A 24,662-nucleotide genomic window follows, 5' to 3' on the forward strand; every position below is an offset into this window, starting at 1 on the left:
GAATCATACAACATGCCTATCCACACTCCTCAGGGTTGTAATATCTCACAAGTTGGATAGAAAGATATCACCTGCCCAAGGCCACTAGACATAAAAATAACATATATAAATTTGATTCTCTTGTGTTCCCCAGAAACCACACAACTAGGGCTGTCCTATTCTGCTGAGCTGTTCGATCATGAAAACCAAATCAGCTACCTTGCAGATAAAATTTAAGCAAATGTATTTTCTGTCTTGACTAACTTCCTAAATTGGAAACACTGATTCGGTCTCCATTGCAACCCTCACTTTTAAGGTTTTCCCTTCTAGATTAACAGAGAACATTTAAGTTATTAGAAACCATGAAAATGTCTCAAAAGCTATTCTAATGTCAAAGAATGCTCAAAACCAAATTAAGCATAATGAAATAAAAGCACCCTTTCTTTTATTTCATACATTGTGTTCAATGATAGTAATGCTAATACTTATGTTAAAAAATTCACAACATAATTTAATGCTAAATTGTTGAATCTTCTGATTAAGCTATGGTTAGCTTTAATACTCTGAGGCTAAATTCCCTTTTGCAACACAGAAAATGTTAACCTAGTGAAGTTATAAAATGAGGGCGTTTCCCACCTAGTAGATTATCAAACAGTGCCTTTGTTAGGCTACACAGCATTCTTCTCAGTCAGAAACCAAACTGAAAGATGTTTCTATCCCCACCATGCCCTAAGATGATCCTTCCACCCTTGTTCTCGCTTTCCCTCTGCTACACTCCTGTCTTAACCATCATTTTGCTCCTTCTGGCCCACACTGCTATGACACGGGCAGCACACACTCATGGTATCCTTTGTGCCAGCTGCTTGGAATGCAGTTGCCATGCCGAATCTTGACAGTTGGTCAATAATTAGCATTACATTCTTGGGGGGGGCACAGCTGCTGGGCTCCTCTTTTCTACTTTTTATTTTTATCACCCTTTCAGTGGGCAGCAGTTGGCCTTAAGCCACAGTTCAGATAGCTTTATTGACTCTGGTATCCCTTTGCTTCCAAGCTAGAGAAACAAATTTACCTGGAAAACACAACTGAACTAGAAAGGAAATAAATTTGCAAAATTAGAATCTAAAAGTGACATTCTTATTAATTTGAACTCAAGTCTCATGGGAGTAAGATGGCTAAGATCTAGAGTGTTGTCCTTCATCAATGAAATCAGCCAATAAAATGGAGCACGAGGCCCTGAAGCGCAGACTCAGTTTGGAAATCAGACCACATTCTTCCTATGCATGTTTTTATTATGCAGGGTTGCAGATACCTTTTAATGATGACATAGCATCATTTCACCTCACTCTGAATAAGGTTGACTTGAACAGACTCCCAGACTCTTCAATACGAGAGTGACACAAGTGGTCAAGTCATAAATAAAATTTGTGCAGAAAGATATTAAAAAATCATTTGGATGAATGTGAGGAAGACAGGGAGGAAGAACCTGCAGTGGTTCCTTCATGGATATCACTGGAACTCAGCTATCAGGGTTTACTGGATCCATCATTATTAAAAATTAAGAAATAAAATAAGGCTTCTGATTATTGCTTTTTCCATCATCTTACTTCCAAATATTTGAGAAAACTATACTATATAAATCCATCAAAAGCAACCAAATTTTGCCCCGTTTTCAATTTCTCCTGACAAGTATTAAAATGCATATATTAGGTCTATGGGGAGTTTTTTCCATGAATATACTAATTTTTTCATGGATTTTTCAGGTGTTATATTTTAAGTGTGTTTGTTTAAGAAAGAGAGTTTCGGTAGATGAAGCATCCTGCAAAAGTCACTGAAAATGGAATATACTGGTACAAACATTAGTATCCACATTTCTCAAGATGAAACACAGAATTGTGCCTATAGAGTACTGAAACTGATCCCACACACCCTCCATGAAAATCAGCCTCAACCCAGATGGGACTTGACACTTGCACCTCACAAAGTAAGTGAGGATCAAAACAGATGCTGTACCTGAAAGCACTTTTAAACTCTAAAGCACTGTGCAAACATATTCTACCATTACTGTCATTCATTTGAATGCATTTTTACCATTTCTGATTTTTATGCAGGTGAAACGGATTTTCCTTTATTTATTATAGAATCTCTACTAAATTATAAATATTACACAACATATGCTAGAAAATTGTGATCATACTTCTTGGACCATGATCCATTCAATTTGTGCACGAGAAAAAAGTTTTGACCTCAGAAGTTGTTTGAGCTCAGGGACTATAATTTTTCACACTGAAAACCAAAGATACACTTGGTACAGATGAAGGGAAACAGAGGGAAACTACCAGACTTAATTCTGGCATTTCCTTGCTAATTTGAAGACCCTTGAGTTGCTCCTTCACAGTTCAGCTTCCCACCTGCACACTTTAAACCCTCCTGGGCTTCAACATTTGACCAGTATTGATGCACTATTATATGCCATTAGTTACCAATACAAACAGCACTTACGTGATTTTTTTTCCAGCTACACTATCTCTCATATATGAAGTCATCATTGAATCCCCCAGATAAAATAAGCTGTTCTCTCTTCATTCCTTGATTGTATAACTTGCCAAATTTTATTAAAAATGCTTTTTTAAACCTTCGTCTCTATTCTACTAGACTGTCGTCTTCTCAAGGGCAGATTTAGAATCTTGTAGCTCCATCGTCAAATACAGTGACTAGCACAGAGTGAGTGCCAATACAGTGCCTGTTCTCTCATCTAAGAGATGTTCTGCATACATATATGATGTATTGTGGCTGTCTTTTATAGTATAAGGAGCATCACTTAACAAATTTCTTAAAAAAAAAATAAGGCCATAAATCCTAGTTATTTGGGTTCATAGTGCAGAAGAAAATATTTATGTAAATTTCTAATTGTAGAGTATATTAAAGTCTAATTTATTCTGTGGAAATGTTATTTAATATTTTATATAGTTAGCATTGACTGTTTTTTATTTTAGTAATAAAGAATAATAGGTTATCATAGTGTTCTGATAATGCTAAGTATATCTTTGATAATTCCCAATTCTGAGAACAGTATCAACTAGACAATTATAGTAAGTAAGAATGTCTGCATATATTAAAGTGAACTGTTATTTGGGAAGAAGTTGGATGCCTTAACAAAGAAATGTATTTGTTAGGAATAATTAAAGAGATACATTTTATTTCAAATCTTTTTTACCTAATAATATGGAATATGGTAACAAAGTATATCAAACCAAAATGAAAGCAAACATGATCTATGAATGTATTTTTGAAAGAAATGCAACCTTCTATATCTGCTGCTTAGAGAATGCCAGCTTTGAAACATCTCATATACCATCAAAAATGTGATTTTTTTAAAAAAAGTGTTATTACTTTTCCTTATAATGAAAAAATACAAACAAGTGAAAACAGTTTGCAAAATTAAATATATACTTGTATTCATGATCAATAAGTACAAACTGACATTTCCAGTTAAATTTTTTTCTTTTTCCCTTTTTTTCTGGTCCAATTATAGTATACAGATAAATCTTCCTTTCTTGTATCCAGATTTCTATTATATATTTTTTAATATAACCTTTTTTCAGAACATTTCCCCACATTGCAGTACCTGCCTTTAGTGTAGGAATGCAACATGAGTGGTATTCCTCTTGAGGCTTCCAATAGTAAACACAGTTTAACCAACAGGAGGGCAATCAGTTCTCATGAAACACCTATGAAAACTATGCATATGACCTCTATAAAATACAAGATTGCCAACATCCCATAATAGGAATTCCATGGCTGCTTATAAATATAAGTCTCAAAGAAATATTTGGGGAATGCCTGTAAACCCATAGGCTGGCAAACCAAATGTTAATCCAATGCTTTTATCATCTTCAATTTAACTTCACTCTGTTGAACGTCTGATTATTTATGGCCATAAGTCAAGGAATAAACAATGACGTGGAGTAATCCCAAAAGCAATTAAGATGAAGGACACCCTCTCATAAAAATTAAGCAGAAATAAGATGAATGATGTCATGCAGTTTTGGAGTTACCATAGAAAAACTGTTTCTTAATAAGAAAATTATACATCAGTGAAAATGTAGGTTTAGAAATATAGTACTGAGAGTTTCAATTTGTGATGTCTTCATTGATGAGAGAAAATGGAATTCTTATTACTAAAGAGAGCTGATCTTTTCAGTGTTACTGATGGCTCCTTAACTGAGCTTAGTGTTTAACGATGCTGTACAAATAAAAAGCAGTGGGGGAAATACGAAATATCTGTATTAAATGCCATCCTATAAAGTATTTGATGGATGGAACAGAGTCTAATGCATTTTAAATAAATGCATATCATACTATCACATATAGTGACTCTTATAAAATTATTACTCAGATGCACAGTCCTTGTAGTGGTAGACATGGCACTGTGAAGGAAGTCTGATTTAGAAGCTATTTTCTATTATACTTGTCAAGTGATGGAGTTGCTGTTAGTCATATTGTAATGTCCCTTCAACTTTGGTACATTCAGTGCAAAATATTTTGGGGATTTTTTTTAACCTTTATAAAAATAAAAGGCCCTTTTGTTCCCTTGAGAGTGCTTAAATGGATGCATATTAGCATGATGCCCGAGTTAGCATGGAACATGACAATGGAACAGGTGATACATACAGTATGATAGGTAGGTTCTTATATACATCTTAAGGAACATAAATATAATGAACCTATAAAAAATAAACAGAACTCACTGTGTACTTTTTCCTGATATGCTGTGATTAATTGCTAGTTATTTTAAAATTGTTTTCATGCATTATAAAGCATAAAATCTGTCATTAGTAATTCATTGAATAACGGTTTGTCTTCAGCCATAATTACACACATACCACTTGCATATACATTGTCACAGACCACCTTATTGCAAATCTTTAAAGTTACCTCATATTGACTTGGTTTCATTTTCACTCACGTCCCATGAAAGCTGAAACCTATGGTGCACACCATGCAGGCACTCATAAGCAAGAAATGAATATTCTGTTATAACTTAGGGCTTAAATGAATATACTTTCAGGAAATATATTTGTTTTTATTATATTATTTAACTTGCACTAATTTGGAGATTGGGCCAAGTGCTGCCAGTTTGGCTTGAACCACATTCAAGAGTAAGTTTCAAGATTCTCCTGAGTCCCTAGAAATTACCATGGAGCTGACCAGATACAGATTCATCTCTGTCTTGGAACATAACAAATGGAAAAAGTTTGGCAGTCAAGAACTGTTGATTGAAAGACTATTGGGTTGTTCCCTGGGCATCAAGCTCACCCAATCCTTCCAAGAGGACTCATCACCAGTCCCCAAATGTGACAAAGCACGTGTTCCTGGAAAATAACAGCACTCAGCATTACCCTAAAGGAAGCAAACTCTTGAAACTTCCAGTGTTCATTCTTCTAGAAGGCAGCGTCTGAAATTGCCTGTCCACAAAGAGCTGGGCATTGTCCTTCCAGTTCATTCAAGTCCAAAGGTACTGGTCTCTTCAACTGCTGTCAAGAGTTTTTCATAAAGCATGGAAAAGGATGGGTACGGGGGCAGATCCAGACGGTTAAAACAAGTATGAGCTCTGCAAATAAAAAAAGAAACACATAGTTTAGGACAGGTCAAGTGAAATGAGAATGAGAATATATGTGTGTGTGTATGTCTTTCATATTCAAATTTATTTGTTACCAATTTTCATATTACTCTTAGAAAACCTTTGAAAACATTTTAACTTTAAAAATTCAGAACTGAATTGCTCTAAGGGAAAGAATATATTTAAAAAACATTTTCACAACCACTTAAAAGCTATGTTACATATAAATTAGTTTGTTGAGTTGTCTAAGAATTACAAATACAATTGTGGTTTTTTGTTTCTCTTTCGGTTTAGATTTTTTTTAAGACATGGCTATAAGGCCTTGCAAAGTAGTTCATTTTCAGAGCTAGAATTTGCCTGTATGTCTCTCAGATAATCTGTAGTTTTGCATTTTTTCATTTTCTTGGGCAGGGAAGAACACCCAGTGTCTCTGAAGCCCTGCCTCATGGCTTAGAGTCTTGAGAAATTTCCTGGTTGTACTTTTCTGTCTAAGTCAGTAGACCATTGTTACTTCTTTGAATCCTGTGCTATAATCTGTTTTCTCCCCATTCACAATGCAATAAAGCACCATTGAAATCATTACATTAAGTATTCATTTTTAGAAAGACCTCTCCTTTTGCCAAGATAGGAAAAAAAATGTTTTCCTGTTATGTGCACCTGAATCACAATAAAAAATAGACAGTATCCAAATAGTACATCTTATCAGGAAGCAAATCTGCACTTTTGACATGGAATAGGAGGCATTTTACTCTGAATGTACAACAGCCTGTTTACAGGACCTAAATAACTTTGACTTAAAAAATTCTTCTGAATCAGTATGAAATTGTAGGAGCTATAACTATTAGCAGCTATTTCTACAAAGTCACATGTTTAAATTTTATTCCTATAAATCACTTTTTCCTTATTAAATAAATGTAATTAATATTACTAGATGCAGTATAGCATAGAGGGAAGATCAGAGGCTTGGAGTTGGACAGACTTGGGTTTGAATTCCAGCTCTACCAACCAGGAGTAGTGACCATTTGGAGTGAGAGTTATTAAAATGCGGAGTCTCTATTTTCTTACCTGTAAAAGGGGAATAATATAATTTGTCTCAGAATGATGTGAAAATTAAATGAAATAATAGAAACATGCTTAACAGAACACCTGGCTCATAGTGTTTGATCAATTAATAATAGATGTACTATTAGCTCTATATATCATTATCATCAAAAAGATTTACTCTAAATGCCATCAGTAAATTGCCAAAAGTAATAATGGCCCATGAAAACTAAGAGATAGTAAAGAGATAAGTCAGGTATGTGGCTACATGGCTTATTAGAAACAGGAACATGGAGAGGATATGTTATATTGAGGATCCCTTAAATGCTTTGGGACCAGAAATGTTTCAGATTTTGGGTTTTTTCAAATTTGGGGGATATTTTCATATATGTAACGACATATATTGGAGATGGGACCCAAGTCTAAACACATACTTAATTTGTTTCATATACACCTTATACATATAGCCTGAAGGTAATTTTATGCAATTTTTAAAATAATTTTGTGCATGAAACAAAGTTTTGACTGCACTTTGACTGTGACTCTGTCACACAAAATTTTCCACTGGTGGCATCATGTTTGCATTCAAAAGACTTTGGAACGTTTTGTATCTAGGATTTTTGAATTAGGGATGATCAGCCTGTACCATTTTTATAACACAGAGATAGTATTCACTCAGAACTTACCACTTCTGTTACTATAAATTCTAGGATACATTGGGTGGAAATCATTTAACTAATCTTTTCAGGCAGACACTGTTTTTTGATACAATAAACATTCCAGAACTGCATTTAATATAATTCTTCTTGCACCTCCTTATACTGGAATCCAAACTTGAGCCTCAAGGAAAAGGTTTTAATTTTCAAAAAATTCAACTAGCATATTAAAATTGAGTCCCAGGAATGGTTTAAAATCCATCTTGTATGAAACACTGGAATAAAAATATTAAATGAAGATTCTATCTCTGTTCTAGAAGGAGAGAGGAAGAAGCAGAGAAATGAAGTTTGTTTTGAATATAATTATATGCTAGACTTTGTGTGTTAGACACATAACATTCATTAACTCATTAGACTCAAAGATGGAAGCACATTATCATTTTTAATTTTCATTTCTTTGGTTACCAACAAGATTGAGCATATTTCCTCAAGTCTGCTCTTATTTGTGACATTGCCTGTTCTGTGATTTACAAGTTCATCTCCCTTGCCTGTTTATCTTTCCTTTTTAATATTTTTATTGTGGTAAAATACACATAACATAAAATTTATCATTTAAACCATTTTTAAGTGCACAGTTCTGTGGCATTAAACACATGTACATTATTCTGCAACCATCACTACTGTTCATCTCCAGAACTTTTTCATCTCACAAAACTGAAACTCCATTCCCATTGAATAGTAACTCCCATTTCCCCTTCTCCCTTGCCTCTGGAAACCACCATTAAACTTTCTGTCACTATGAATTTGACTACTCTAGGTACCTCATAGAAGTGAAATCTCAAAATATTTGTCCTTTGTGACTGGCTTATTTCACTTAGCATAGGGTTTTTAAGATTCATGCTGTAGCATGGTTCAGAATTTCTTTCTATTTTAAGGTTGAATAATATTCCACTGCATGTATATACCACATTGTTTATCCATTCATCCACTGATGAAGAGGAGTTGTTCCCACATTTTGGCTACTGTGAATAATGCTGCTATGAACATAGGTGTACAATCTGTTTAAGTCCCTGTTTCTAATTATTCTGGGGAGATACCCAGAAGTGGAATTGCTAGGCCATATGGTAATTCTATTTTTTTTTTTTTTTTTTTGAGACAGAGTCTCGCTTTGTTTTCCAGGCTAGAGTGAGTGCCGTGGCGTCAGCCTAGCTCACAGCAACCTCAAACTCCTGGGCTCAAGCGATCCTCCTGCCTCAGCCTCCCGAGTAGCTGGGACTACAGGCATGCACCACCATGCCCGGCTAATTTTTTTATATATATATCAGTTGGCCAATTAATTTCTTTCTATTTATAGTAGAGACGGGGTCTCGCTCTTGCTCAGGCTGGTTTTGAACTCCTGACCTTGAGCAATCCACCCGCCTCGGCCTCCCAAGAGCTAGGATTACAGGCGTGAGCCACAGCGCCCGGCCGGTAATTCTATTTTTAATATTTTAAGGGAAGAACTGTATTATTTTTCATAGTGACTGTAACATTTTACATTCCTACCAACAGTGCACAAGTGTTCCAATTTCTCCACATCCTTGCCAACACTTATTTTTTTTTGTTGTTGTTTATTTAATAATGGCCATCCTAATGAGTGTTAAGTCCACTCATCTTTTAAAACCTTCAGATTTCTTATTGATTCATATAAATGATACAAAATAAAGGGAGACTCTCACCATGGCTGGGTTTGAAGAAACAAACTATCATAAATTCTACAACTGCAAGGCATGAATTCTGCCAACAACCTAAGGGAGCTTGGAAGCAGATCCTTCCCTGGTTGACCCTCCAGATGAGAATGCAGCCCAGCCAAAACCTTGATTTCAGCCTTGTGAGACAATGAGCAGAAGACCTAGCTAAACTGTGCCTGGAGCTAAGCTTCCCAATGGAAACAGTAAGATAATAAATATGTGTTGTTTTAAGCTGCTAAATTTGTGGTAATTTGTTTTGCAGCAATAGAAAACTAGTAACAGGTCTCAAGATAGTGAAACAGTCCAAGAAAAGGTAGCAAATGTGACATTAGGTATGACACAGCAGAATCATCTGTCAAGGGCAGGTGGTGAAACAAAGCTGGGAGTAGGCAGCAGTCCTTTCATTCTTCCTGAGTGCTGAGTAGAGAAACAGGAAGTTTGCATGCTTCCCTGCAGATTCTGTAGTATCTTTGCAGATAGCAGATACTATTGTACCTTATCCCGTAAATCCACAAGCCTGAGTACTCTTTTCAGTTATCAACACAAAGGGAAGAACTGGACAACCTTTTTGCTACTCTTCAGTCATAAGACATAATCATCATTACTAATCCATAATCTAGGGCTATCACTGCCTTACATATGGTTGCATAACATATGGTTACCATAATACAACTTTCTTCCTGAATAAACTAAACAGCTCCTCTGGAAAATATTTCATTAGGATTGAGAAAGCATATATTGTAGAGGGAGAAACTGTGCAGAAAGATTAAATGGTTTTTCCAAGGTCAAAGCTGAGTCAATGGCCAAATCAAGAACAGGACCTCAACCTTGAGTCTCCCTGGGGAAGTCCAACAGTAAACTGAAAGCAGGGAGACAAAAGCTCACTGGAACAATTCTTTTACTTTTAGAGCCTGTGTGTTAATCTTACCCCTGACTGGGAACTGCTAGACCTCAATATCCTACTAGAGATTACATACATTTTGAGGACTGGGATTGGCAAAATAAAGCTTCAGATATTTTTTAAATGAGTGCCTCAATTAGAATATGTAGTAGCTTTGGGGGAAAACGGCCAAGTTTGAGTCAGTCCAGAAAATCCTGGGAGATACCAGGGGATTTTCAAGTGATCAAACCATCTAGTTCAATCTCAGACTTAACAGAATGCAGAGGTACTCAAAGGAATATTTGAAGTGCCTCAGAATCACCCCAGGAGCTTATTTACAATGGAGATTTTTGGTCTTACCTGGTGAGATTTTAATTCAGAAGGTCTGGGACCTGGGATCTGCATTTTAACAAGCACTCCAAGTGAGTCTGATGCAGGTAGCCCCCACTACTGGAGAGGCATCAAGTGGCTCAGAAATAAGATATCTGTATTGGATATTTTCACCAGTGTTTTGTATGCTTGCAAAAATTTCAAAACTCTTTATAAACAAGACAGCATTGCTAATAAGGAAATTGAGGAATAGTGTGGTTAAATAAATTGCCCAATATTTACCACCAACTTGCTGTATGAGCCAAGAACAGAAAAAGAAAGAAAGCAAAGCAAAACACAATCCTCTGAGGCTTTTCACACCCCCACCCCCGCCCCATTCCATGTCCTAAGAAAACTCTAGCAGAAAATAACAGGAGGGCCCTGGGACTGTGTTGATATTGGCAGCAAAAGCACATCCAGCTATTCAGTCTCAATAAAAGAACATTTTTCAAATCTTTCAAAGCCAGCCACACTAAAGCTATAATGAGTTTACCTCATTTTAATCTATGTAGCCAGAACCACTCAAGGCGAACAGGTCTGAACCCATCTTTGGGAAATCATGCTGGCATCAATATTAAGAAGATTCAAAAACTCTCCAGACATCTGGTCTGACTTAATAGATCTCTTGGTGCTTTCTCAACTTAAATGTTAACCAGGAGGTCATATGCTTACCCTTTTTTCTTTCTTAAAGATGTCAATTATCCAAATCTAGTGAGCCAAAAGCATCACAATTATGTCTATATTTCCATAGATTGGTTCATTCATTAACATATTTCTCTGTGTGTGTGTGTGTCAACGTTCTTACTTATTCATTTATTCCCCATTTTTCCAGAAGCCATTTTTGGTACCTTACAAGAACCCAAAATACATGACAAAGAAAAGATTACCAACAAAATTTTAAAATAAGAGAAAGAGAGAGGGAGGAGAAAATCACGGGCCACATTTTATCTAATAGATGTAGTTCTAGAAATAAAATGTCTTTGCATCAAATAAATTCTTTTCATTTCCGTTATAACTCAGAAAGTGTTAATACTCTCTTATTTTGAATTGGCAATGGTGCCTAACCCTGCAAATTTCAGTTTTTTTACTCCTATACCTACCATTTCATCAAGTAATTAATAAATAAACAAATAAAAAAAACACTTAAAAGCACTCTGGAGAATTCCTAAGGAATTTTGGAACGTATTATTTTTCATTGTCAAGATTTCTTTGGAAACGTGAGTATTCCTGATCTAATTTACTTGCCAAGTCCAAATTCTACCTCTCCGAAAATGTGTCCACAGGCTTCCCCCAGGGAATGGGGTGCTCATGCAGTGCTAGTTGTCAGCTGCTGCTGGAGGAGGAAGCAGGAAGGGCCTGGAGCTGGACTGTGGAACAGGCGAAGCTGGACTTCCTCTGTGCATCGACAGAGGTTCTGGTGCTTCCTCTCCTTCCTCCCCTTCTTCTCTGGCTTTCCAGGGCCCCCTAACCCAGGGCCCAACAGGTATTCATGCAGAACCCAAGCCCTTTCACCTGTAGAACTTCTTTTATTACGTTCCTCCTTGAATATCCCATATTTTGAAAGCTTGTTGTTCTCATACAAAGTACTCTGGTGAATAAGACTGAACATACCAAGCACATACTGCATGCCAGGCATTAAGCTGCCCTCTGGTAGATGAGTCTGGTCTCTCTGGCAGCAAACTACACAGAAAAACGGACCACCTGAGGGTTGTGTAGCTTGTGCTCTGTTGCTGACCCTTCAACAACATGGGTTTGAACTACAAGGGTCCACTTATTTATACCCGAATTTTTTTCAGTAAATATATTTGGAAGGTTTTTTTGGGAGATATGCAACAATTTGAAAAAACTCACAGATGAACCACCCCACCTCAGACAGCAAGACCAACCCCTCCTCTTCCTCATCCTCTTCAGCCTGCTAACGTGAAGACAACAAGGATGAAGACCTGCATGATGATCCACTTCTACTTAATGAATAGTAAATATATTTTCTCTTCCTTATAATTTTCTTAATGATATTTTCTTTTTCCTAGCTTATTTAATTATAAGAATACAGTATATAATACATAGACCATAAAAAATATGCATTTTGTATTATCAGTAAGGCTTCCGCTCAATAGTAGGTTGTTAGAAGCTAAGTTTTGGGGAAGTCTAAGGTTATATGCCCCTAACCCCCACATTGTTCAAGGGTCCATTGTACTAGGGGATCTGCCCGTGGTGAGTGGGCACTGAAATCCAGTCTTACTTTGGCTCTGCTCGCCAAACTGAGCCCTTGCCCAGGCTGCATTTCTCCAGAAGACTAAGAGACACCTTTGCTTAATTAATCCCAAAGATTCATATGGAGAATTAGTAGCGCCGCATACAATCATGACACAGTGAGTTACACTCTGCTCAGCAGAGTCAGGGAAGGCTTTATAGAGGATGCCATTTGTCTGAAGGCGTGAAGGATTTGTAGGTGTGCAGGGTATTTCTGGATCAACAACAAGGAGAAGGATGTTTCCAAAAGATGCCTCTGAAGCATGAGAAAGCATTACATCATCAGGAAACCTCAGAGGGGCAAGTGCCCAAGTGACAGGAGCCAAGGCTGGACCTGAGGCCAGATGGAGGCCGGGGGAGGCAGGGCCACATCAGGAAGCAAGGTGTGTTCATGCAAAGACCTTTTGTATTTATTTCATGGATGAAAGGCAGATAGTGACTGGGTGTGCAAAGTAGGATGGCAGAGGTGCCATTAAACAAGGCAGGGAATATAAGAAATATGCAGGGAATAGATGATGAATTTGGAGCTTGAAATCAGCATGAAAAATCCAAATTTACCAACCCCAGAAGGGTGATAAAATACAATGAAAAGAATCCAATGATAGTTTTGTTAGCCCAGGTAGCTTTATTAATACAATTAAAGGTATAGCTTCTGTTAGGATTTTAAAAATATTCATAATTGCTCAAATATCCTCATTAATATTTTCTCCAACCATGAGGTTTAGAGCAGGAATTCCTGCTAAGACTAGGTCACAAATATTTGTGTAACCTATGGTGGCACAGCACAACCTCTGACCCTCACCAAGTGTTCAATAAATGTGAACTCATAGAAAGGAATTCTATGGTACTTACTGTCCTAACTCTTACTTGTCATATGCTACTTAGGGGCCAATGATATTGGTTATCTATTCATGTAAATATCCATTACTTCCCTCCCTTAAACATATTTAAAGTCCACATGGACAGAGATCAATTTATTAAATAGATCTCCTGCAAGGTTTTGCACATAGGAAATGCATGATGAGTTATCTCTATAGACTGGCTAGAAGAATTAGGTCTATTAACTAGTTGATGTCTTGTTCCCAAGTCTCATTAGGTCACCTTGGTTAAAATGCACCTAGATCCATAAATACAATGTAGAATGTTACTATATGGGAATTCCTGTATCTGGGTATAACTAGCAGAAGAAACTCTTTAAACTATGCATTCTGAAAAAGTAACTTCTTTACTCATGGATGCCTCTGGAGAGAGACGAAGAATACATACTTTTTAAATGTAATAATTTAAATTCAATAGAACAGAGCCCAGTAAGAGCAGTTCCAGGGATGGAGACTCTTAGAAGTCCACAAAGAATATAAATATCCTGGGTGAATGTGGCATATTTCATACACCTGAAGATTATAAAATATCAGGCTAGACTTGAAGGGTAGATATTAGGAATAATAGTAATAAAAGCTAAATTCATTGAATTATGTGGTCTTATTTTAAGCACTTTGCCCATGCTATCTTAATCTTTGAAACAACTTCGTAATATAAATACTAGTATCTATCCCAACTTTTCAGATGAGAATACAGAGACACATAAGTGATTTTGGAAGATCTTGTCTAGGGTGGTGGTCCAAAGTCATCATTCAAGTTTAAGAATTCACTAAAAACAATATTCCTCAAGTATCTACTATGTGCCAGGTACTGGGCTAGGAGCTAGGAGCAAAGCCATGTTTAATTCAAACAAGGTCCTTATCCTCACACCATTATATTCAGAAGGGGGAGACAGATAATCAACAAGTAAACCAACAAGTAAACATGATGACTGAATTGAGTTAAGTCCTATTAAGGAAATAAAGCGTGACAGAGTGACAGGTGCCCTGGGGGCTGAAGCCTCATGGGCCTTTGTGAGGAAATCTCACCTAAACTGAGAGGAAATCTCATCTAAACTCTTTATTTTGAGGAAGATAAAGAGTTAGCCACGTGAAGAGTTCTAGGCAGCAAGTCCCTAAGTCTTGAGGCAGAATTAAGTTTGGCATGTTTGGGGAACAGCTAGAAGGAGGCCAGTGACTGTCATGAGTCAGGGGAGAGTGTGCATGTTGAAGTAGGAGTGAGAAGCCCAACCAGGGCCACTACCCCGAAGTCCTTGGGAAGGAGTTGGGATTTTATTCTATGCCACTGGAAGATGTAAGCAAGGGAGGGAGGTGACCCTGACATGTCAGCAGATCCCCTGGTTGCTGAGTGCAGAATGAAGGAATGACAGGGCATACGAGGAGAAACAGCAGGGCGTTTAGCCAGCAGGCTGTGACTGTGGTCAGGGTGAGTGAGGATGGTGTTGTGGACGAGGCTGGTGGAAAGAGACGAACCCAAAGTAGTTTTTGTTCTTGAGGCCAAGGAGGGGGAAGAAGCATTCTTTAACAGTTGTGATATTTGTCATCCACAAATACGCATTTTAAAATACGACCTGTGAAACAGTTCTCAAAGACCATTAACCAGTTTGACTTCGACAATCCTATCCTGTGTTGCCAGCATCAACTAAACCTCCTTTCATTCTGTTAAATATTTACAAACTTTTTCAACAGCTTGACTTTTTACATTAAGTACTGAAGAGTCTCTTTTTAGATACAATCTGTTTTTATGATAAATTTACCTAATTATTGAAGTAAAGACCAATCCAAAAGGTATATCTCATTTAAGGACCTTTAATATAATGATATTAGGAGTTATCTCTGGTGTATTTTTGTAAGTACATGCTGATTCAATGGTAAAATAAAATGGGAAGGCAAGAAGGGCAAGGAGTTGAAGAGGACCTTGTATCAGAGATTAAACTGTGGAGCAGACTGTTGTATGAGAGTCTTCTGCCAATTCTCTCCCAAAGGAAAAGCTATCTCAGCTGAGCAGCAGGTGGTGGGGAACTGAGGAGACCAAGGAGGAAGGCCTCAAAGAAAACTAGAAAAGAGGTGGCACCAAAGGGTCCTTACTTTTTCTGACTTATTTTTTAATTGAGGAAATTGAGATTATATTTCAAACTCACAGCTATTTTCCTATAGACTAGTTGATAATTCACTTTGACAGTAGACAATGTTCTTTATACCAGAGGAGGAAAAACTGAATTATTGATGATATTATAGAGTAATATTTAATGACATGGAAAGATGTTCATGATTAGTAATATGTGATAAACAAAAAGCAGGTTATAAACAGTATATGCAGAATGACTGCATTTTTGTTTTTAAATTTTTATCTGAAGAAACAAGTGAAATCATCTACTCCAAAATGTTAACAGAGCTTATCTCAGTAGTGGAATTTTGACTGATATATGTATATATTTTAATATATATTTAATATATTTTAACACATTCCTATGTTTCTTGGCATTTCTTGTAAAAAGTTTTCTTTTTAAATAGGAATAAAAAGCAGGGTTTTTAAAAATGAAAAAAAGGTTACCATATCTTTAAGAAAAATAATTTTATGTTTTAAAGTTCTATTCCATTGGAAAAACTAAGGTACCTATTTTATAATTAAATCTTACGTTTTATTCCTTAATTTCAGTCAGCATTTCATTCAAAAATGAACATTTTCCCTTTGGTAAAACCAACATACACCTATCGTGACCGCAGCTGTCCAACTCTGTCCCATCACCCTGCTTGGGCAGGAGCTCGGGACAAACATGGGAACTCCATACCACGATGGGAGAGAGGACTGTCCTGCATTTCCAGGCTGGCATGCTAGCAGACTACTTTTTGGACTGTTTAAGAACTGCCATAAAATGAATTTATTTCCTTTTCGTAAAGTCCATCAAAGCACCAGGGGTAGGAAGTCTTCTACAGAAATGCAAAATCCAGAGCTAACCACCAACCGTGACGCAGAAGGTCAGTCATGTGTTCTGGCTGTAAGTCTCCACAGAGAGAGACATGCTTCTGCCTCCATCATTATTTATCATCTGGGTCTCTAGTTACTTTATTACCACAAGAGAGAAAAAAGAGCCATGCGACTCAACTTGTACTGGCTTCAGAGACTACCACATATACTTTAACATACTTCTTGGCTCACATTGCGAGCAGTGGTATCCACTGCTACCGCAAAGAGAGAGTAGGAAATCTGAGAAAAGAACGAGACTCACAGCCATTAGGACTGCCGGACCTCACCCTTTAATGCCCCTTCCGACCCTCCAGGGACAACTTCCCACACCCAATATGAGATGATGCCACGTTTCTCAGAAGATTAATTTTTAACTAGGAAGGACATCCATCCATTTTTTTTCTCCAGTGTGTACAATGTCACATTTTAAATGTTAAACATTGTCTTACTAATAGGAAAAATAAATACATTTTGGTTGAACTTGAGACCCAGCAGCAATTCAGTTGTACAACTTATTAAAAAATAGCAGGAAAATAGCTTCAGTGTATCTATTCTGATGATAGGAGAACTGGGCTGGGCTTGATAAAATAAAAAACAATCCCTTTAGACCACAACCAACCTTACAGATTCTTTTTACATCTAGCTAATGGCCCACATTTCATGAAGGGTGATGACAGTGGTGTCAGTGAAGAGACTGCTCCTCATGAAACTATACTGTCAAGCACTGATGCTCTTCTTCTTATTTTTCTCTCCAAATGTACTTTATTTTTATGGAGCACATTTTAATAGTTATAATAGTATGGTTACTGACAGAAGATTCAGGATAAAGGATTTAAAAAAGAACAAAGAAAATCTATTCCTAAGGACTTTCATACACATTATCTCCACAACTGTCACAAATATCTGAGCATAGCATTGTTATTCCTACTTTGTAGAGATAGATTTAGGGTCTTGCTTAGGATCATATAACTAGTGTGTCACAGGGCTTAGATCCGTGCTCCTAGCCTCTTAGCTAGGTCATATAATTTGACAGCAACTCTAAAGTAGAATAGGCAAGTAGCTCTTTCTTTTCATCAAAATGTTAGAGCTTGGTAAAGAGATGGTATGAAAACAGGCTGCTTGCTCGATGTACTTTGTACCAACTTTATTTGTGCTATTTTATAATCTGGACAAAATTAGGAATGGGAAGCAGCCTTAGGGCATAATGAAGAGAGGAAGAAAGGACAATGCCTGTTGCCCAACTGTGTGTATGCAACAGTAATGAAGAACATCACCATTTATAGTGAGCCAGCACATGAGCTTCCTGGAGCTTCCAGGGGGAAGTAGAAATGCAAACCCAGTCTGACCCCAAGATTCTTCAGGAGCCCTTTGGTGTTACTTCTTATTCAACCAAACCTAATAGACCACCCTTTCTTATCCCTTTACAGATGAGAAAACTGAGGACCACAGATCAAGTGATCTTCAAGGTCCCAGAGTTAGCTGGTGGCAGAGGTAGGACTAGAACCCAGTCTTACAACTCTCAACCCTGTGCTCTTTCCAATATGCCCCCAGCTGATATGTACTGTAGATGATGGTGCCAGAAATCACAATGGCAGCCACCACTGACTGGATGCTTGCTCACAGCCAGAGACAGTGGTAAGTGTTTCACATGAATGATTTCAGTTAATCCTCAGAATTGTCAATCTACAAGGCAGCTGAGGAAACAGAGCTCAGAAAGATCAAGCAACCTCACTAAGACCCTGCTGCAGGTAAGCGAGCTGGCATTAAGCCTGGTCTCTTTGAAGCCAAAGCTTCAGGTCTACACCAAATTACCTCTCTCTGCCCTCCAGGTCTGGAAAAAAATTACAGTGATTAAATATGAACAGCTGATATATCTGCTTATTGTTACAGTTTATTCCATATACTTTAGTGGCTTTACAGAAAGAGATTTCAACAATAAGGTGACACAGTTAATCTGCCCTTTCCTGCTTCTTTAACGCTAATTCTTAAGAGTTTCTCAGAAGACTGAAGTCTTAGTCTAAATCTGCTTTTGAGACACAAATTATGTGTTGAAGAGAAGAAAATACCATTATCCAAGCATACATAAAATAAACTAGCTTTTAAATAGTGACATTTGGAACACGAAGTATGCTGGGTGACATTAGGTGTTCGGACGCGGCACCTCTGTTCATGGCTTATGACGCCTGTGAGGTAGCTGGAGAGGCCCAGGCAAGCCCCTGAGCTCGCTCTATTCACTGCTCTCTGGATTTATATTTTCAGCACCCCTTTTCGTAAGCTGTTGATGCTAAGAATACAGTTCTTAAGAACTTGCAACTGCTAAGAAGAAAGCCTTGAAACCAGATTTTTCATAGTTGCTTATACTGAAAGGACCAGGAGTACCCAGCATCACCTGGGTATCTTATATCACTTTACATCCTTAATATATACATCACTAATGTAACAGGTTTCTCAAAGTCATCTGTACTTCAAGAAACTGAGGCTGGTATCCTGGGATATCTAATATCAATTAACCTCTCTAGATTACAGTTTTATTATTAGTAAAGTTAGAGGCAATCTGAGGTCCCTTTTACCTCAAAAATTTTATAGTATCACAGCTGACTGGATAAAGGAATTCTAAGATGAATTTTTCTCCATTCCTCTTTTGTTCCTCTGCTCCCTTCTTTTCTTTTGCTCCAGCTCCAGGTATCTCCACTCAACCTCAAATACTTTTTTCTTCACAAATACTACCTTACTGGTCTCAGGCTTTTATTAGTAGCACAGTAAAGCAATTTGTTTCCACTTCAAGGAAATGTATGATCTAATTATGAACGAGAATACAGTGCAGAAAGAATTAATGTGGAATTAAGACATGTATGATACAGGCTAAAGAGGTATAGAGCACATTCACATGATTTAATATTCTTTAGAAATCACAATGGTGATTTTTAGTGAAGGAATTCTCAATAGTTATTAATATAAACTTACAACTAGAGTTTCTGGGAACATCTAGATTATACCATAGTCATAAAAAGCCACAAGCATATCATGACTAACAAACGCTTTGCTTTTGCAGTGTTTTCTATTTTAAGATATAGATATATGTATTTTAAGTGTGACCAAAGAGATCTTTCTTTCTCTTTCATTTAGAAAGACAATCAGAGAGAAATTCATTCTAGAAGTTTTTTCCACTTTCCCAAATTTATAACATAAAAACAGTAATTAATCAATATATACATAAGGTAAGGTCTCCCCCGAACACCACAGTGACAGTAAAGAAATGTTATTTTCTATTTTACCTGGGAAGAGCAGTGATTTTCCCCCATTTCTCCACACAGAATCTTCTTGGGCCATTACTCCCTCGGAGAGAAGCAAATCCTTCGTAGGGAATGCTGGACGTGCCTGTAACAAACTGGCAACCCAAAAACAGAAGACAAGGTGAAGCCAGAGACCAGCAGCTGGGAAATGCATCAATATCAGAGCCCCTGAGGAAGAGCTGGTGGGAAAGTTTGGAAGACAAAACTTTATAGGGATGTAGTAACCATAACACAAGAGTTCTGACAAACAGCCAGAGAAGAATACTAAGAAGGGGCAGTGCATTACACAGGGAAAGGTGATGTGCAGGGTTTATAGCGGACTAGCTCAGAAACTGCACCCAGGCATACTTCTCATTATAGATGAACAAAGTGGGTGTGTATCAATTAACCTGAGTCTACTTAGCATATTTCCTCATCAACTCAAGGTGAATTAAAAAAATAGAATTTCTGGGCTTACAAATATGAAGTCCAGACCCTTAATCCAAAGGAGCTAAGACCCAGTCTCCTTTAAGGCTCTGCCTGAGTGTCTAAGAGACTTCTTCATGCCTGATATTTCTTTAGCTGCAACCAATCAGCAATTGCCCTGGATGACTATAAACACCACAGAAAAATAACACGTTAGTTTTCCCAGTGTTCTTGAATGTCACTGTTTTCTCAAGTTTGTGGAAAGTTATATGAAGGAAAAGAAAAGGTTCTTTAACAAGGCACTGGGGCCTTTCTTAATGGATTGAAGATCATCTCTTTCTGCTAGAAATGCTGGCCTACACAGTGGGTACCCTGCGTGTCTCTTGCTAAAGGGACCAAACTGTCCTGAAGGCAGGTGTTGTTACTGAGATTCTTGAACTGGACTTGGCACCTCCTCACAACTCTCATGACTTGGCTGGTCACGTTCTGCATAGTGATGGAGTCACATAACCGTGCAATCAGAAGAGTCTAGAAATGGTGTATCCCATATTTCCAGATAAACATGGCATGTATTTATGGAGAATACTTAGCAATTATTAAAAATATACACTTCCAACAATAATTATATTAACACATTAAAAAGATAATTAATGGTATCTTACTTACCTGTAACAACCTTAGTCGTTGTTCATTGTTGAATCTTTCCACTGCAGCCCAGAACCACCGAATTACAATATGATTGTCATGGTATCCTATCAAACCAATCAAGAAGGCCCATATTACTTTGACTCTTCTATCTTAAGCCACTAAGATACATGTCAAAAGACCTCTCAGACATAAATCATCATATTGGATTCTTTAAAGGTTGTCTATAATTAAGACTAGGGAATAACATAGTAAATACGATCATGAGTGTCGAAAGTTAAACAAAAATAAAACTAAATGAAACCAAGATGTGTCTGTTTTCATTTAGACGTCACTGAATGAAACTAGAAGAGAAGAATAACAAATGAGTTATTTTAACCATATCATTTCTGTAAAATATAATTGCTGTTACTGGAAATGCTTAGCTTTTTTTGGTAATTTACATAAGAAACAATTTTCGAGTACCACTATGCCAAACACGGTACTAAGCTTTGGGGTACAACAGCAAAGAAAACAGACTCTCCCAGGGCTTTGGTAGAGGAGAGATACATTAATCAAATAATTTATATAAATACATATAAAATTGTAAGTGCCTTTAAAAGCTGCATATAATATTCATATTTTAAAATAGAATTATTCAATACTTTCACATTGATTTATTAATAAAAAGGAAAAGTGACCTTTAATTCCTCCAACCAAGAAATTCTAAATAATCATCAATTAAATTTTACTTTTGTTCCATACTTTAGTGGAATTTAATACAATGTCAAAAATTTCATCTCACACTGGCTTAAGGCAGTGGTTGTAGATTCCAAAACCTTTATTAAGTTCAGAGAGAAGGCTGGCAAGGATTAAGATTATAATTAGTGATTCAGACCAGTTAATAGACATATTTAACGTACATAAAAGCTACTCTCTTGGTCATCAGTTCAAAACAGAAGATGTGTACAAAATATTTTAATCTGAATTTTCCCTCATGTTTCAGTATTGTAGAATTTGGAGGGAATCTCACCTTATTGTTTACCATTCCATCAGGGATAAATAGTCCCCTTTGGAGAGGAAAAAGATCCAAGTAAAGAGTAAACAAAGCTGGATTGGACATGGAGACACATAGGGTCCCTGTCCAGCCATTGGTAAAGACCAGCTATTCATTACTCGCCAATAGTTTTCTTAACTATAAAACGAGTGCATTGGTTCTTTGTAGCTTTAAAGTTTTCTGACCTTATGAATCAGCCCCTTTTTTCTTCTTTTCTACTGTTTGTGCCAACCTTTTAGAGGAGGAAGAGTGAATGTGTCTCATCATATTCTTACCGGCAGCTGTTGTATGAACATACGGCAAGTGGCAACACAGCACTTCTTCATTCAGTGCCAACTAGTTGGGTTAGCACACATGGCAGCTGAAGATCTCACCCTTTTTCTGCCCCCCTCAAGAATTTCATTTGATAAGATTTACAAGAACCATATAAATAGGTCCTTGATTAGTCAGATCTAGCTAATAAAAGTTTCTACTGTGTAAATACAAAAATGGCTGACTCCACTAACTGCACTGCTCTTAGAATCTCCCGGAGGGAAGATATGAGCTAATAGTATTTATGGTAAAATGTAAGTTCTGTAGCATGTCAGAGAAATTGTGTTTTATTCAGTAAAAACAGTTTGGTTAGCAAAGTTATAATAACCATAGCCATATATGGATTATACATGGGGCTGACTAGAAAAGAGTTATTTCAGCAATTGGACTTTAGAAGTAGCAGCAATGAAAACTTGCAATTATATACAGTCTTTCAGAGAAAATGGGCTGGCCCAAAGGAGGGATGAGCTGGAAGAGCTGAGAATAGGGAGAACCAACAGCAGTTTAGCAAATGTTAAGGCATTTTCTACTCCAAACTTTTAAAACTGTCTTTTTTTGAAAAAATAAATCTGTTTCCACTTACAGATAACTGAAGAACTGTTTCAGTTCTCAATTTATTCTGCTAAGTGATTAATTCGGTGATGTTAAGTTTGTATTTTTTATTATCCAATTTCAGAACTACTGATACCTCTTACATTTTGAATTAAAAAATAAGACCCAAACCAGAATATAATTAGTATTTGTCATGAATTTCTGAAGTCTTTCTATCACTGCAATAAATTCCAGAAAATGTATTCCTTCTTTGCTTAAAATTATTGAATAAAACTTTAACTCTGGATTAACTATCAGGTCCAATGCAAAGTGCATTGATTTAACAGTCAAATTTCAATGGCTTTCGCATCCCAGTTACTAATTGATAATTTGTACTGATCTACAGAAATGGCACTTCTAAAGCTTCCCATTTGGTGGAGTGTCAGACAGTACAGTTTTCAACTTGTAACAGTTTTCTTTTCAGTTGAACTTAATGCTTGAATTTAGAAGGGCTTTTCCAATAAATTTGTTGAATTTTGGGAACTGGGTCTTATTCCATTCAGGTGTTTCAAGGGTGAATTACAGCTGGTAAGTAGTTCAATGAACTGCAGAAAACCTGTGCTGATTAGGAAGCTCAAAGGGTGTGCCTCTTTAAGTTTTAGAATGAAAATAGAACAGGTGGAGTCTGACCAGCTGGATGCTAGCTCCAAGATGCTTCATTGACAACACCATAAAGTAATTAATTAGTGTTCTTATGGTCACATTTCCTCACCAACCATTATGACATCCTTTGATTGTGTGTAAACAGTTCTTCCCCCATCTGACAGATGAGGTAAGTAGGAAAAGAAGGGAATGTACCTTGCCCAAGGTCTCTAGGGAGACTGCGTTAGACCTATTATTAGAGTGCAAGTCTTTTGTCTGTCTTGTATTCAGACAGCTGAACCAGGTCCTCCTTTAATTGGAAACTTAAAATCTAGCCATCTCTAAATCAAATTTTACCTCCTCTATATTCTGTGTTGTTTCTCCAATCACTTAGGTCTATTTCAGCTGTGCCTGCAATGACCAGTTCTAGTTCTCTTGCATCAAAAACAGATACCAGCCTGGCATCCACCACCTGTGGAATAAAAAGAGTACAAAGCATGGCTTAAGAACTTAGATAAATATCATCTATAATTAAGTCTCATCAGTAGAGGTGGGTATAGAGTTTTGGGAATAATATGGGTGTACCTTGTGTAGGCACTTGAAAAACTGTTAACACTCTCTACAAATGTTAAGGTTGGTTTTTTATTGTTGTAGTTGTTAGTATAAGGTTGATGAGATTTGCCTCAACAGAATTTTTGTTTTAGAAAACAAACTGATTAATCTAGTTGTTTTTTTTTCCTTTTTTGAAAAAGACCCAGTGTTCCTACTGAAAAAGTCACATGTAACACATATTACGACTCATCTGGCCCTCAGGTGTAATCATTTCACACATCAAGCATGAGGTTTGATTACCCGTATCTAAGCATGAGTAAGACGCATGCCTTGAATGTTATTAGTGGTCATTAAATCATCAAATGCCACTTGGATTCAGGTCACGATATTTATTACTATTTCAGTGATCTCTTGTAACAAGTACATTAAGCTTTTTTTGATGCTCTTGAAACATACAGGAAAAAATATTGGACTTTTTACATTGAAAGAGCAACAGTAAATACAGCAGAAGAGAAAATGGAAACAATCTACATGTGTCAAGTACAGGAAGACGGACTGGATTGTGGCATCATTGCTCTCAGGCTGAGAAACCCCACTACTGCTGATTGCCTTTACCTCATAGAAGCCGCGCACTAAGCTCTCTGTTTGTTGTACGACGCCCCTCTCAATCCTCCACTTCACCATCCTCTCAATGTACTCCTTCTTGTTCTTCTCTGTGACTGGGATATTGGCACCCCCTGGCTTTAATTCTCGTTCGGTAATCTGAGATATAAAAACACAAGGAACGACCATAAGGCAATACTCCTGATGTTATAAGAACACTACTACTGGCCGGGCGCTGTGGCTCACGCCTGTAATCCTAGCTCTTGGGA

The 24,662-nt window shown here is 37.1% G+C and overlaps 1 protein-coding gene across 3 annotated transcripts in view; it reads right to left on the reverse strand.

Moving 5' to 3' along the window:
• Positions 1–399: 399 nt before the first annotated feature.
• HECW2 (HECT, C2 and WW domain containing E3 ubiquitin protein ligase 2) overlaps positions 400–24,662 on the reverse strand; it is a 343,662-nt gene continuing 319,399 nt past the window's right edge. For all 3 annotated transcript variants that reach the window (XM_012776959.2, XM_012776958.3, XM_012776962.3), the window contains 5 exons: positions 24,406–24,552; positions 23,596–23,710; positions 20,739–20,824; positions 19,650–19,762; positions 400–5,590 (listed from right to left, as the gene is read on the reverse strand). In XM_012776959.2, the coding sequence (XP_012632413.2) occupies positions 5,479–5,590; positions 19,650–19,762; positions 20,739–20,824; positions 23,596–23,710; positions 24,406–24,552 (573 nt within the window). In that variant the 3' untranslated portion in view covers positions 400–5,478. The remainder of the gene's footprint in view (positions 5,591–19,649; positions 19,763–20,738; positions 20,825–23,595; positions 23,711–24,405; positions 24,553–24,662) is intronic.

This window comes from Microcebus murinus, chromosome 8 (genome assembly GCF_040939455.1).
Source record: "Microcebus murinus isolate Inina chromosome 8, M.murinus_Inina_mat1.0, whole genome shotgun sequence".
Classification (NCBI taxonomy): Eukaryota; Metazoa; Chordata; class Mammalia; order Primates; family Cheirogaleidae; genus Microcebus; species Microcebus murinus.